This window comes from Orycteropus afer, unplaced genomic scaffold, assembly GCF_000298275.1.
Source record: "Orycteropus afer afer isolate SDZICR_OR568_19922 unplaced genomic scaffold, OryAfe1.0 scaffold00211, whole genome shotgun sequence".
Classification (NCBI taxonomy): Eukaryota; Metazoa; Chordata; class Mammalia; order Tubulidentata; family Orycteropodidae; genus Orycteropus; species Orycteropus afer.
In genome coordinates this window covers 1,884,880-1,901,260 of record NW_006921798.1, presented here as the reverse complement: position 1 = coordinate 1,901,260, position 16,381 = coordinate 1,884,880, and the positions used below count along the sequence as shown (strand labels likewise).

The 16,381-nt window shown below is 36.0% G+C and overlaps 1 protein-coding gene across 1 annotated transcript in view; it reads right to left on the bottom strand.

The window, feature by feature from the left end:
- The window catches only part of TBCK (TBC1 domain containing kinase), a 411,838-nt gene that overhangs the window by 246,838 nt on the left and 148,619 nt on the right, over window positions 1–16,381 (bottom strand). The window contains exons 15-18 of the mRNA XM_007948290.2: window positions 16,187–16,249; window positions 15,326–15,452; window positions 14,037–14,087; window positions 12,240–12,323 (exon numbers count right to left, since the gene is read on the bottom strand). Of these exons, the coding sequence (XP_007946481.1) occupies window positions 12,240–12,323; window positions 14,037–14,087; window positions 15,326–15,452; window positions 16,187–16,249 (325 nt within the window). The remainder of the gene's footprint in view (window positions 1–12,239; window positions 12,324–14,036; window positions 14,088–15,325; window positions 15,453–16,186; window positions 16,250–16,381) is intronic.

The window sequence follows — 16,381 nt, the reverse complement described above, 5'->3', positions numbered from 1 at the left end:
TGATGCTGCTCATTGGTCCAGTTGTGAGGATTTTTGTTTTCTTTATGTTGAGATGTAATCCATACTGCAGACTGCACTCTTCAACCTTCATCAGCAGGTGCCTTAAGCCTTGGTATTATAAAACACTAAAAGTGTATGTTTAATGTTGTGCCAAAATTCCAACAACATAAGAGAATGCTTTTTGGCCAAAAATACACAGTAGAATGACTTCAAAGAACAGTTTACAATGTCTCATAGGCCAATTTCCTGGGCTGTTCCTTTCTTAAGTGTAAAATGAAATTAAAACATAATTGAGCTTTCATATCTCACTATCTCTCTCTTCTCTGGATTAAAGCTGTCTTGCCTTTCTTCAACAGCCAAAGGTATGCCCACCCTAAAAGTTATAAGACTGTTTTCTAACATCTCTGAAACTCTAATCAATATATCCCTCCCAAATCTCCATCTTTTTCAATCTAGTTGGTACTCTAAGATTCTAAATTTTAGTAATTTTTAGATAACCTAGAAGGCCAGCTCTTAGTAGTTTAGGCAGTATATTATATTTTAAAGTTCCTGTGTGTGGTGATACTTTATCAACTCAGTAACAGTGCTGCTGGGGATAATCTGTTAGTGCCAAAATATGATAACGACTTTTCATTTAGGCAAGAAAGTAATCAAATTTATTATCTTTCAAAAATGTCTGCAGATTATAAATTACTAAGATCAAGGTGAAAATAATAATAGGGTATCTTGATGAAATAGATTATTTTTTCTACTCAACTGTATGAGGCAAAGCGTTTCAGACTCTTGTAAGTGTATAATACTATATTTAAGGAAAAATTTTAAAAAGAAATATTTTAAAGTTCTACTAATGTGTAATTACAAAAAGAAATGTTTTTCTCCAAAATGCAATTCAGATGCTGTTGAATATAAATATTAACAATTCTTAATGAGAATGAAATCTTCAATTAATAAGCAATTTTACAATTAAGTTTAGGATTAATCAGTTTCATACAACCCCTCAAATTTGCAGGAGGAAAAAAATGTGCATGTGATATTTATGCCAATCAAATACTACTTTGAAGTTGAAAACTTAACAACTACAAAACAAAAAAGGAAACCAATAAAAGGAGAACTGAATACTTCTAATTCCAAGCCTGAAACAGCCATTTGAATAAAAGGAAACCATTATTCTTCCATCAAACTTTAGTAACCTATAATCAGTGTACTGTTTCAGCTCCTTCTTTAGCTTTCCACTTTTCCCTTCAGCTCAAGCACCAGCTTTGACTATTGGCTGTTTTATCCACCCACCTTGTACTTTTTTCACTGCAGTCTTCTTTATTATTCTCTATTATAAGAGTGTCTTTCTCCCTATTTGCCAAACAAACTCTTACTCAAACTTCAAATGTATCAACAAGAAATCCATCCTTTCTGAAACCCTTTCAAACATGCCAACTCTGATTTGTCGACAAAGCAAAACAAGGCAAGACAAAACAAAAAACCAAGAAAAAAAAAACAAAATAAAAAAACTCATTTCTTCTTGTGATAATATAGTAATTTTCCCTTTTAACTCATTGACTTAGAATTGCTTGTTTTCACATTTATTTATCTTATCAGGCTTTGAAGTGTCTTGGGAAGGGATTGAATTTTATCTTTCTTAAGAGCCCTAAAGACTTAAGCAGTGGCTGGCAGTGTTAGTGCACAGTAACTATTTATTGAAGTGCCAAATAAATTGAAACTATGCCTTTTTTTTTTCCTTATATAATATGTATGGGCAATATAAAAATTTTAAAAAATTGACTTATAATCACTGTCTATTGTTTCTATCATTTTGTATTTCAAAACCCATGTGTATATTGAAATAAGAATCTATACAGAATGAAAATGGAAAACAATTTAATAACCCACAACCATCAAGTCAATTCTGACTCACGGTGATACTACAGGACAGAGTAAAACTGCCCCATAGAGTCTCCAAGGCTGTAAATCTTCATGGAAGCAGAGTGCCTTGTCTTTTTCCCACAGAGTGGGTGGTGGGTTCAAACCTCTTACCTTGGGTGTGGCCAGTAGCTGAATGTGTTAACCACTACGTCACCAGAACTCCCTAAAAATTTAATAGAAGCTATTTTATATGGCCCTCTGAAAGCTGACCATCAAGCCAAGCCAACAAAGCCATCTAATACAGTTTATTTTCTATATAGTTTATTTTATGTCATTTTTATATTGTTATATATAACATTTTCCAGTTTAATATTTTTCATGTACACAATTCAATGATATCAATTACACTAATGATGTTATATATTCATCACCAATAACTGTTTACAAATTTTCCATCAACATAAACACTAACTCACTGCTTCCTAAACAATGACTCCACTTTTTCACCTCCTTCTTTATCCTAAGTGATTGACCTGTTTAACTCAGCATGTTTTCAAGGTACATCTATGCCATATTATGTATTGGCACTTCATTTCTCTTTATGGCTGAGTACTGTATTCTATTTTACTTATGTACCACATAATATTACATACCATACTATCCATATAACAATTGTTGGACATTTATACCATTTGAATATTGTTTATACCATTTGAATATTGCAGATAATGCTTGTGATAGTTATGTTTGTGTGTCGACTTGGCTGGGCCTAGTTGAGTGGCTGGGCAGCTGGTGGTAGTTATTCCCCATGATGAGACTGACAATCAACCCAATGGTGGGATCTACCACAAGCAGCTCAGTAGCTGCCTTTGGGATGTGGTCTGCTCCCTGTATATAAGGAGATGCCTTGGGAATGGTCTCTAGCTTATGGCACTCTTGGACCCTGCATGTAGCCATGTCATTGTTCAGCAGCCTGCCATGGTCTGCTGACCTTGAGACTTATAATGGACTTAAATTAATGGCCTGCCATGTGGTTTGGTAACATCGGGACTGTGCCTTTTAACTTGTCAACCTTGGGGCTTCTCAGCCTCAGAAGCCAGCAGCTGTCTGAATGAAGAAACGCCTCTAGCTCCAGTGGGCCAGGAGCAGGAGGCAGAGCTGGACCCCAAGGTTGAGGGGCTTTCACCCAGCCCCTAGAGCCTGGCACTTTGAACTTGGTCTTAAAGCCTCCAAATTATAAGAATAAACTCCTGTTTGTTAAGGCCATCCCTTTTGTGGTATATTCTTGTCAGAGTGATACTAGGTAACCACAACAATGCCACAGTGAAAATTGGTGTAGATATGTCTGTTTGTGTTGTGTTACATCTGTTGGGTACATATGCAGTCATGGAATTGTTGGGTCATACAAACATTCTATACCAGGCTATTTCAGCTCAGTAATCCCTAGGTTATCAATATTTATGTGTTCCATTTCACTTTGTACAATTCCATATTTTCCTAGGTTCATACATTCCACATCCACAACTCATCTGTCGGTTGTGGTGGGTTGCGTGTATTCAATTGGAAGCTATGCCACCAGTGTTTCAAGTACCACCAGGTTCACCCACGGTGGACAGGTTTCAGTGGAGCTTCCAGACAAAGCACAATTGAGAAAAAGGACAGGGCCATCTACTTCTGAAAAAACTGGCCACTAAAAACCTTATGAATAGCTGTGAAACACTGTCTGATATACTGGAAAACTTTATGAATAGCAGTGAAACTGTGACAGTTGGAGTTGTGTGTCAACTTGGTTGGACCACAATTCTGAATGGTTTAAGCAGTTGTGATGTGGGTTATTCCCATGATGAGATTGGATGTGTATATTTTAACAGCCAGTCGGTTGAAATGGAGTTTCACTAGGGTTGTGGCCTGCTTCCAATGTATTTATGGACATCCTAGGAGAAGACACACTGTTCTGTGGATCAGGATCCTGTTGTGCTGCCTCCAACTGTCTGTGAGCGAACAATCTATCATTTGGCCCGGAGATCTTGGATTCGTCATTCCTTGGATTCAACAGCTGGTATGCTGCCTGCCAACCTGGAGATTGTCAGCCCCTGCAGCTACAGGAGTTGAGAAAAGCCTCCAGTTTGATGTTTGATCTAAGAACTTGGGACTTGTTAGCTTCGGTAAGTGTGTGAATCATTTTTTTAAGTAAATTTCTCTTTCTCTCTCTCTACATATAAACTTTAGTTGTTCTGCTTCTCTAGAGAACCCAGGCTAACACATTTGGTACTGGGAGTGGTTCTAGAGAGAGAAAATCATAAGGATGGGCTTCCTAAATTGGTTCTTACCACAAGTGACTCAGAAAGCTGCTAGTTTTCAGTGGGGACCAGAACAAAAGGCGGCTCTGCAACAGGTATCAGACTGCCATGCAAGTGGCTCTACCACTTGGGGCATATGGTCCAGCTGATCAAATGGTGAAGAGTCTGCAGCACATAGAGATGCTGTTTGGAGTCTTTGGAAGGTCCCTATTGGTGAATCACAATGCAGACCCTTGGAATTTTGGAGCAAAGCCCTCACATCCTCTGCAGATAACTACTCTTCTTTTGAGAAACAGCTTTTGTCTTGTTACTGGGCTTTAGTAGAGACTGAATGCCTAACCATGGGCCACCAAGTGACCATGAGGCCTGAGCTGCCCATCATGAAATAGGTGTTGTCGGACCCACAGAGTCATAAAGTTGGACACGCACAGCAGCACTGCATCAGTAAATGGAAATGATGTATCAGAGATCAGGCTTGAGCAGGACCTGAAGGCACAAGTTAAGTTGCATAAGAAAGTGGCCCAAGTGCCTATTGTCTCCACTCCAGTCACATTACCTTCCTTCTCCCAGTCTGCACCTATGGCATCATGGGGAGTTCCTTATGATCAGTTGACTGAGGAAGAGAAAACTCATGCCTGGTTTACAGATGGTTCTGCACAATATGTAGGCACCACTCAAAAGTGGACAGCAATAGCACTGCAGCCCCATTCTGGAACTTCCCTAAAGGACAGTGGTGAAGGGAAATCTTCCCAATGGGCAGAACTTCAAGCCTTGCATCTGGCTGTTCACTTTGCATGAAACAAGAAATGGCCAGATGTACGACTGTACACAGATTCATGGGGTGTGGCTAATGGCTTAGCTGGATGGTCTGGGACTTGGAAGGAACATGATTGGAAAATTGGTGACAAGGATGTATGGGGAAGAGATATGTGGATAGAACTCTCTGAATGGGCCAAAGGAGTAAAGATATTTGTGTCTCATGTGAATGCCCACTGTTCTGGTTACCTACCACCGCTCTGACAGGAAATATACCACAAATGGGACAGCCTTAACAAACAGGAGTTTATTCTTACAATTTGGAGGCTTTAAGTCCAAGTTCAAAGTGCCAGGCTCTAGGGGCTGGGTGAAAGCCCCTCAACCTTGGGGTCTAGCTCTGCCTCCTGCTCCCGGCCCACTGGAGTTAGAGGCATTTCTTCACTCAGACAGCTGCTGGCTACTGAGGCTGAGAAGCCCCAAGGTTGACAAGTTAAAAGGCACAGTCCCGATGTTACCAAACCACATGGCAGGCCATTAACTTAAGTCCAATGTAAGTCCCAAGGTCAGCAGAGCATAGCAGGCTGCTTAGCAATGACACAGCTACATGCAGGGTCCAAGCATGCCACACGCCAGAGACCATTCTCAAAGCTTCTCCTTATATACAGGAAGCAGACCACATACCCAAAGGCAGCTACTCAGCTGCTCCCAGTAGATTCCACATGGAGTTGATTACCAGTCTCATCATGGGGAATACTACATCCAGCTGTCCAGCCATTCAACCAGGCCCAGCCAAGTTGACATAACCATCACACCCACCAAAAGATGAGCTCAGCAGAGGAGGACTTTAACAATCAGGTGGCTAAGATGACACATTCAGTGGAAAGCAGTCATCCTTTTTTTCCCAGCTACTCCTGTCATTGCTCAATGGGATCATGAACAAAGTGGCCAGGGATGAAGGTTATGCATAGGCTCAGCAACATGGGCTTCCACTTACCAACACTGATTTGGCTACCACCACTGCTGAGTGCCTAATTGGCCAGCAGCAGAGACCAACAATGAATGCGCAATATGGAACCCTTCCTCAGGGTGATCAGCTAGCAACTAGGTGGCAAGTTGATTATATTGGACCACTTCCATCACGGAAAGGACAGCATTTTTTTCTTACTGGAATAGATACTTATTCTGGATATGGATTTTCTTCTCGACATGCAATGCTTCTACCAAAACTACCATTCATGGACTTACTCTTATCCATGAATAAGAATGTCTTATCCACCATCATGGTATCCCACACAGCATTGTTTCAGATTAAGGGACTCACTTCACAGCAAATGAAGTGCAGCAATGCGTCTATGCTCATGGAATTCACTGGTCTTACCATGTTCTCCATCATCCTGAAGCAGCTGGCTTGACAGAATGATGGAATGGCCTACTGAAAACACAATTATGGCGCCAGCCACCTTGAAGGGCTGGGCAATGTTCTGCAAGAGGCTGTATATGTTCTAAACCAGTGTCCAATATATGGTGCTATTTCTCCAATAGCCAGGGTTCATGCGTCCAGGAACCAAGGGGTGGAAACAGGAGTGGTACCACTCACTATTACCCCTAGTGACCCACTCAAAAAATTTTTGCTTCCTGTCACTGCTACCCTATGCTGTAAGGGTCTGGAGATCTTAGTCCCAAAGAGAGGAATACTCCTCCTGGAGACAAAATACTTATGCATTGAACTGGGAGTTAAGAGTGCCACCCAGCCATTTTGGCTTCCTCATGCCTCTGGATCAAGAGGCAAAGAAGGGTGTAACTGTACTATCTGGTGTGATAGATCCTGATTACCAAGGGGAAACTGGATTGATATTACATAATGGAGGTAAAGAAGAATATGTCTGGAATCAAGGAGATTCTTTAGGACGTCTTTTAGTACTACCATGCCCTGTGATTAAAGTCAATGGAAAATTACAGCAACCCAATTATGATATGACTACTAATAGCCCAGAACCTTCAGGAATGAAGGTTTGGGTCACCCCATGAGGCAAAGAACCATGGCCAGCTGAGGTGCTGGCTGAGGGCAAGGGAAATATGGAATGGGTGGTGGAAGAAGATAGTTCTGAATATCAGCTATGACCGCGTGACCAGTTGCAGAAATGAGGGCTGTGATTGTTATATTTCTTCATTGTATACATGCATGAAATATTTTTATTTCCTTCTGTTATGAACTATGAAATATAAACAGGGTTAATGCATTTCGGCTGTATGTGTGTTAGTGTATCATGTTAGGCACAAATATGACTTTACAATTCTCCTTTTTTAGAGATTATACATGATTAAGGAGATGTATACAACTGCCAAGTTGACAAGGGATGGACTGTGATAGTTGGAGTTGTGTGTCAACTTGGCTGGACCACAATTCTGAGTGTTTTAAGCAGTTGTGATGTGAGTTATTTCCATGATGAGATCGGATGTGTATGTTTTGAGCAGCCAGTTGGTTGAAAGGGAGTTTCCCCAGGGGTGTGGCCTGGTTCCAATATATTTATGGACATCCTGGGATAAAGAGACACTCTTCTGTGGATCATGATCCTGTTGTGCTGCTTAAAACTGTCTGTGAGTGAACAATCCACCATTTGGCATGGAGATTCTTGGATTCATCATTCCCTTTTGTCAGCAGCTGGTACACCTCCTGCCAACCTTGAGCCTATCAGCCCCTACAATTGTGTGAGTCAGGGAAAGCCTCCAGTTTGATGTTTGATCCAAGAACTTGGGACTTGCTAGCTTGTACAAGTGTGTGAGCCATTTTCCTAAGATAAATTTCTCTTTCCCTCTCTGTCTTTATAAGCTTTACTGGTTTTGCTTCTCTAGAGAACCCAGCCTGACACAGAAACATTGTCTGATACAGTGCTGGAAGATGAGCCCATAAGATTGGAAGGCATTCAAAATACGACTGGAGAAGAGCTGCATCATCATCATCAAAGTAGAGTCGACCCTAATGACATGGATGGAATAAAGTTTTCAGGACCTTCATTTGCTGATGAGGCATGACTCAAAATGGGAAGAAACAGCTGAAAACATTTATTAATAATTGGAATGTGGAATGCACAAAGTGTGAATCCAGGAAAATTGGAAGCTGTTGAACATGAAAGGGAATGTATAAAGATTGATGTCCTAGGCATTAATGAGCTAAAATGGACTGGAATTGGCCACTCTGAATCAATCATTTAATCTACTATGCTTGGAATAACAAATTGAAGGGGAATGACACTACATTCTCATCATCAAAAAGAACATTTCAGTATCTATCCTGAAGTACAATGCTGTCAGTGATATGGGTAATATGCATACACTTACAAGGAAGACCAGTAACCACAACTATTATTCAAATTTATGCACCAAATATAAGGAAGCCCAGTTACCATGACTATTATTCAAATTTACACACCAGCCACTAAAGTCAAAGATGAAGAAATTGAAGATATTTATCAATTTCTGCAGTCTGAAATTGAACAAACATGCCAACAAGCTGCATTAATTACTGGTGACTGGGATACGAAAGTTGGAAACAAAGAAGCTTCAGTTGTTAGAAAATATAGCCCTGCTATAGAAATAATGCCTGAGATCGCAAGACAGAATTTCATTAGACCAACAACTTATTCATTGCAACTATCTTTTTCTAACAATATAAATGGTGGCTATACTTGTGGACCCCACCAGATAGAATACACAAGAGTCAAACTGACTTATCTGTGGAACAAGGCAATGGAGTAGTTCAATATCATTAATCAAAACAAGGCGAGGAGCTGACTGTGGAACAGACTATCAATTGCTCATATGCAAGTACAAGTTGCAGCTAAAGAAAAATAAAATAAATCCATGAGAGTCAAAATATGATCTTGATTACATCCCTCTTGAATTTAGAGACCATCTGAAGAATAGCTTTGATGCAATGAACACCAATGACCAAAGACCAGAGGAGCTGTGGGATGACATCAAGAATATCATAAATGAAGTAAGCTAAAGGTCATTAAAAAGACAGCAAAGGAAGAAAAGTACAAAAGAGATGTCAGAAGAGATTCTGAAACTTGCTCTTGAATGCAGAGTAGCTAAAGCAAATGCAAGAAATAATGAAATTAATTAAATCTTCACCCAAATCCTAATAAAAAAAAAAAGAAATAATGAAATTAAAAAGCTGAACAGAAATTTCAAAGGGTGGTTTGAGAAGAAAAAGTAAATTATTTTAATGAAATGCACAAAGACCTGGAATTAGAAAACTGAAAGGAAAGAAGAAGCTAGGCACTTCTCAAGTTGAAGGAACCAAAAAAAAATTCAAGGCTTGCGGTGCAATACTGAAGAATTCTGTGGGCAAAATACTGAATGATGTAGGATGCATCAAAAGAAGATGGAGGGAAATGTTCCTTCTACTTTTTGAGCTTGAGCAGGATTGGTTTTAATTCTTTAATTGTTTGGCAGAATTCCACAGTGAAGGCATCTGATCCAGGATGTTTTTGTTGATGGGAGGTTTTTGATTTTGAATCATTCTCTTCACTTGTTTTGAGTCTATTGAAATTTTCTATTTCTTCTTGAGTCAGTTTAGGTAGATTATGTGTCTATGTGGAAATTTTTCCATTTTATCTAAATTTTCATGTTTTTTGGCATACCATTGTTTCATGTGTTCCTTTCTATTTTATTTGTTATGTTCTTTTTTATTTCTATTGAGTCAGTTGTAATGTCTCCACGTTCATTTCATATTTTAGTTATTTGCACCTTCTGTCTTTTTTTGTTTGTCAAGCTAGCTAAAGTTTTGTTGACTTTATCGATTGTGTCAAAGAACCAACTTATTTAGTCAATATTGTGGTCTTAGCTTTAAAAATAAGAGCACTAGATGCTTAACTGAGTATTAAGGAACCATACTTGGTGATACACAAATACCAACCAGATTATTTTCTATCTTCAATCTTTTCTGTTTGTCTTTGGTCACTGATAGAGTATTATTTACATTGGATACTCTATGAAATCTACTAGTATTATTCCAATTGTACTAAGTATACTCATTTCAGTATCACTGGAACTTTAGACAGTAAACTGTGAATTCTATAACATCTTATCATTGATAAAGGTAAAATTTAAAGGAAACTATGAATAAGAAGGTGGCATATCCTTATTAGTCATGTACACCACACACCCTAATAGGACATTACTGAGGCATTAATGATGGTATTATATCCCCCTTCTAATTGGATGTCCTTATGAAATTAACCTGTAAGCAAAAAACAACTGTCCTATGTATAAAGCACACTTCTTCATGAACAGAAAACTTGAAAGCAAAAATCTGTGCCTCTAAAAAAATTCTCAAATTAATATCAACTTTAGACAAGTTCACATTACAGGAATGTGCAAAGAATTGAGTATTAACAATGTTAACTATTAACACTTTTCTGCAAAGTAATTTGACAATATGTATTAACACTTAAAGTATATAAGCATTTGACCTCATTCTGTTCATCTCTCAAATCTTTCTAAAATTATTTTTAACTATAAATATTCAGTAGGCAGATGTTGATCTAGCTTCTTATTTTTAAAGACAAATTCCTACTAATAGAATTATCATTACTATGAATGATATGTAGGATATTTATATGCATTAAAGTATTTATTTGCAATGTAAGTTTATGTATATGGGCTGATTAGTTTAATAATTTATTCAAAACTTCCTCAAAATAACGAGTTATGAACTATTCTGAATGCTATCTTTTCTGTATATTATGCATTGAACATTATTCTTTGTACTATTCATTTTTCTTTATCTTTCTCATTTATAAATATAGATGTAACCATTACAAACAAAAATATTTCAAAATGCAAATATAAGTCAACAGAACTTATATTACAAAACTAACAGAGACACTGGGTCATTATTTCAATTTCTAGCACCTGTGCATTATAGACACAAAAGAGATATGAGTGATCACATGCCACAATTTCAAAAAAAGTTTTAATTATTGTTTTCTATAGCCCAATACAGAAGATACTGGGGAAAAAAAGGCTTTTATGTGCTGACCTATTTATTCATATTCTTTTATTTCCCACTATCTTCAGTTTCTTTTTTTTTTTAATATACATTTTCCTTTCTAATTATATTCCTAACATACTGACCTCTGATATTCTAAGTTTATACTCACTACTAATTTAGTGAAAAATATTAATTGAAACCCTACTTACTGAGAATTTTGGTAATTCAGAAGCAGCTTCTAGTTTTCCCATCTATTCAAATATAGTACTTACAATAATGATACATATGTAAATAAAACACAGCATCAGCTTCTAGTTGTTTAAAATTTAGTAGCAGGAATGAGAAAAATATGCACAAGTGAAACCCTAAATCAAAGGAGTACCAGAAAAGTGTTATAAAAATGGTAAATGGGGAGACTATGTGACTATCTTTGTAGTATGTCCCAAAAGAAATACAAAAGTATGAGAACATTTCTTGTCCTTAAAATATCTGGACTCTTCTTATAAAGATAAGAGAGAAAACAATATGTAATGCTATAATAATAACAATGATACTAGTCAAAAAAATAATAACAACATTAAGTGAATAACAGCTTATCTCCTATTTCTCTGTGCCAGGCAGTTTATATATGTTATTATTTTAATTTTTACAATATTTATTTTACACATGACAACACTGATGTTAAGCATTTAATTTTTCCAAAATACATTAAGTAATGAAGCTTAAATATGAAATGATGTTTGCCTGATTTAAAGGTGCATGTTATTAACTTCTGTGTTACACTACCTCCAAAAAGGAGTTTAGAAAATTATATGAGAAATTTAAAGAGGATTGAAGTAGTCCTGTAAGAATTCACAAATGGGTTTCACTAAGAGTTAGATTCTTAATGAAGGGTTATAGTTTTAGATATGAAGAAGAAAGGAGGAGGATATTTTGGATGAGAAAAAAGCATGGGATTGACATGAATTAGAAGTTTCTTAATGCTCTTCTTCCATTTAAACTATATTTAAACTTTATGCTTGCTCCATAGTGAAGTTTTTATGGGCTATTTAAATTGTGAGAGAAGCCAATAATAGTATTTTTTCCTTTTCTTATATTAGCATGACTGTATTTGAATAGAACTAAGTTCAAATATTAAACAGGCATTAGAAAAATCATTTTGTGTGTGTGTGTACTTGGAGGAGAGACTAACCTTTTAGATTTTTCATGGATGTTAATGACAGACCATCACCATATTTTAGTCGGTCAAAATAATTAATGTAAGGTATTTTGGTTACTTTTAACATAAGTACTTTCTGTATTAAAGGCAAGGAAAAACATTAGCTTACCTTGAATTACATGTGAGTTGTCTTTCAAGAAGAAGTTATATAGGTATTTGGGAATAAAAGCAGACATACATGCATAAGCCAAAGCTAAGAGAGAATAAAACAAAGGCAGATAACAAATTAATGGGATAAATGACTAGCAGCCATTCACTCAGTAAGCATTCCTTGAGTTTACTCTTAAGTAACAATTATGATAATAAGTGTTGGAAAAGCAAAAATAAGGGGGAAAAAAGTCTGTGCTACATAAAACCAAAATATTCTGGACAGATAAGTTATAAACACTCTAAGAACTTTTCAGTTTCAAACTACTGTGGCACTCATTATTCCACAATAATAAAAGCTTTTATTACCTGTAATTTGTAAAACTGTTTCATCTCTAAACATGATCACAATCAACCAGCTATACAAATCTCATGATTCTTAGTACTGATACAAATAAGAATCTGAAAACTCTACATTTAGTAATGCTAGTCATAAATTATACTTTCAGATACAGATTCCTTACTGCTCTAGGATCAATATGTATGATAATGGACTATTCTTAACTAAGTATAACAAAAATTCTAGTCTGGACTAATGAGTAATATGAGAGAACAATGCATTTTGAAATAGTATACTTCATTTCTCAAGGATCATACTATCTCCACCTATGCAAATTCTAAAGCTATGAAAAAGAATTAGAAAAGATGGTTACTCTGGGATTGAGGTTTCCAGAGATTCATTCCATACATATTAACATGCTCTATGTGTAATATGGGAGCTCTGGTAGCATAGTGGATAAGACACTTCTGCTAACCAGACGGCTGGCGGTTCAAACCCACCAGCCACTCCTCGGAAGGAAGGTTGGGCAATCCTACTTCCGTAGTGATACTGCCTCGGAAACCCAAGGAGGGGTCGCTATGAGTCGGGTTTGACTCGACAGCACATAACAACAACAACAACATATGTAATATCATTAGTGATATAGGACTTGAGTCAATTTAATAAATATTTATTGAAGAGTCTTTTATAAAAAAAGCATTATAGTAGTAGAGAATAAAAAAAAAGAAACTATCATGAAAAAGCTACCAACTAAAATAAGGGTTACTATATTAAATAAAAGGACCTCTGGTGGCACAGTGTCTAAGGCATTTGACTGCTAATCAGAAGGCTGGTGGTTCAAACCAACCAGCCACTCCTCAGAAGGAAACTTGGGCAATCTACTTCCATAGTGATACTGCCTCAGAAACCCAAGGAGGGGTTGCTATGAGTCGCGTCTGACTCGAAGGCACATAACAACAACAACATATTAAATATAAGACAGATGCACGATTTCCTGAAATATTAAATATTGTTTGGGATCATAAGATAAATAAGAAATAAGAACAGTCCTCAATAAGGTGGCATTTGATATGGTAGGCTTTGGAGATACAAGATTAGGGGAAAATGCTGCCAAATTTATTTATTTATTCAAATTTAAAGTATACTGAGACTAAAATCTAATCAATTTATTTGGAAGTCAGAATTTTCTCTAAAATTTCACAAAAATAGTCACTAACAGAGGTAATGAACACATTTAGAATAATTGGTCAGTTTCTCCCAAAACTTCTAGTAACTTCTTGGTAACAAAAGAAGAGATCCAATAATGAATTAATTCTTAAAATCCTCTACAATCAGTCTAAGAGATTATTTCACAAAAACCTGCAGTATCTACCAGAGAAAATGCAAGAATCTTAAATTAAAAAGAAATCATTCATGTTTGAATAAAGTATTATAGAATAATAATGAACACAATGATTACTTAAATGAAAAGAGGCTTACCTTCATTATTAAAATTTAAATATAGGAATGGAGCACAAAGTGAGTCAAGACCTGGTGGTGGAAGAGGGGAAAGGTGTTCAATGAATATAATGAATATAAGTCAGTAGAACTATAGATAGATACCTTACTCAGGTCTCTGTATTACCTCTCTATGGACTGAACACTGTAAGCATAACCCACCCAGATGTGCATTTCCTCATGAGTTACTGTGATTAGTAAGTGACTGTGTTTGGCACCTAGTAAGTGCCCAATACAAATTAGTTCATATCATTATCAATATTGAGTGAAAGAGAGGAATACATTAATAGAGAACCTTACAAATGTTAGAATGCCTAGAATATGGTTCCATCTCTGACCCTACCTGTGTGATCTTGGCAATCATTTTACTATCTCTAAGTTTGTTTTCTAATTTCTAATTTATATGGAGATTTGCCTTACATGATTCTTTGGGATCACCAAAAAATAAATAAGTAAATAAAAATTCTCGAAAATTATGAAGTGAAATACAAACATACGAAGTGTTTCTTTTATTAATAATAATGCTGCTCATATGTTGTCATATTGAAAGACTGTACACATAATTATTAGGAAGATACAGAACTCTTCTAAAATGGACAGATCTAACAAAATATTACCATCATTTCAAATTTAGCCAGTGAGGAATCGACAGAGAACTGAAATGTAAGAATTACAATTCAAAATAACATATTCAAAAATAGGGCTGGGTAAAATAAGTTTCTTATTAATGAATTTATCAATAACCATGAAAAAATAATGTTAGCAAACGCTAAAAATCAAAGACCTAGGCATTAAAGTCACTGAAAAAAAAAAAAAGACAATAAAATAAACAGTTTTGGGAGGATCTACTATTCTCCAACACTAATGACCGTCATGAACATAAATTGGTGAATCATTAAATGTTAATCTCAACTAACCAAAAAATTATTTAAGGCATAAAACTGTTCTGTAATTTCCTTAAGTGTTGAAAAAAATTATCCACAAAGATTACAACAGCACCAAATACTCTTTATACTTTCCTAATTAATGTGATGGTAAGATGTCCCATTTGAAATGCCATGCATTTAAATTATGTCTAGTAAGTATTTGATGAAGTTTAAAAAAAGTTCTCATATAACCTTGCCCCACCCCACAAAATGAATCACAGCTTTAGTATTGATTTTTTTTTCAAAGCCACAGATGTTTTGCTATTTTAATTTGTAAAATTGTCAGTCATAGAATATCTTCTTAATACTAAAAGAGTCTTAATAAGTAGAGGAAGGGAAAGGTACCTTGCCAATACACAAGATCAGGATGAGACACTACCCAGGCTTTCAATACACGTCTAAATTTGGCATGACCTTCTGGTGATGATAACAGTTCATCATATTGATGACATCGAGGAATATCTACTTCAATCTGTAAAATACCAAAATAATATGGTGGAACTAGAACACAGTGGTCTCTTAAAAAGCACAAGGAAGGAGATACTATAACATGAATTTCAAAACAGATCACCTTCCTATTCTTGGTACCAAAAGTTTTTGAACTTTATATTAATTTTCTAAAAACACCAAAGAATTCTTGCTGTTGTTGTTGTTGTTATGTGCCATAGAGTCAGACCGGACTCACAGCAACCCCTCCTTGGGTTTCCAAGGTGGTATCACTACGAAAGTAGATTGCTCAGCCTTCCTCCGAGGAGTGGCTGGTGGGTTTGAACCACCAGCCTTCTGGTTAGCAGTCAAGTGTCTTAGGCACTTCGGTACCAGAGTCCCCTGTACTTAAACAAGTAAACAGACCATTTCAGTCTTTGAAAAAGTCATTCATTAATACAGTTTGAAGTAATATCTTCCTTTACAACTAGCCTAAATACAGGACAAATTCTTTAGGTGAAAATTATAATTATTAAAAAAAAAAAAACTTATTTGACTTAAATTTCTTCAAGGAACAGTTCTAACTCAATAATTTATTAGCATAAGAATTATGCTTATCCTAACACCATAAATATATGACAACTGCTAAATATTCAAATTAAAAGCAGAAAATTTTCTCATGCTTTCTATAACTTAAAACTTTGGGTTTCTATAACAGAAATTTGGCTTTCTATAACTTAAAGAATTATCTTAGATTGCTAAAAAAAATCAAAATCTTACCTGTCTGTCTGTAGGAATTGGAGTGTCTTTATCAATTGCATCATACTTGGCATGAATAGCCCCCTACAAAAAAATCAAAAGATATATTAACTCTTAATAAATTCCTAATGTATTCAAAATCTATAGCTATCTATCTGTATATGTGTATATATATATATATATATATATATATATACATATACACACACACATACA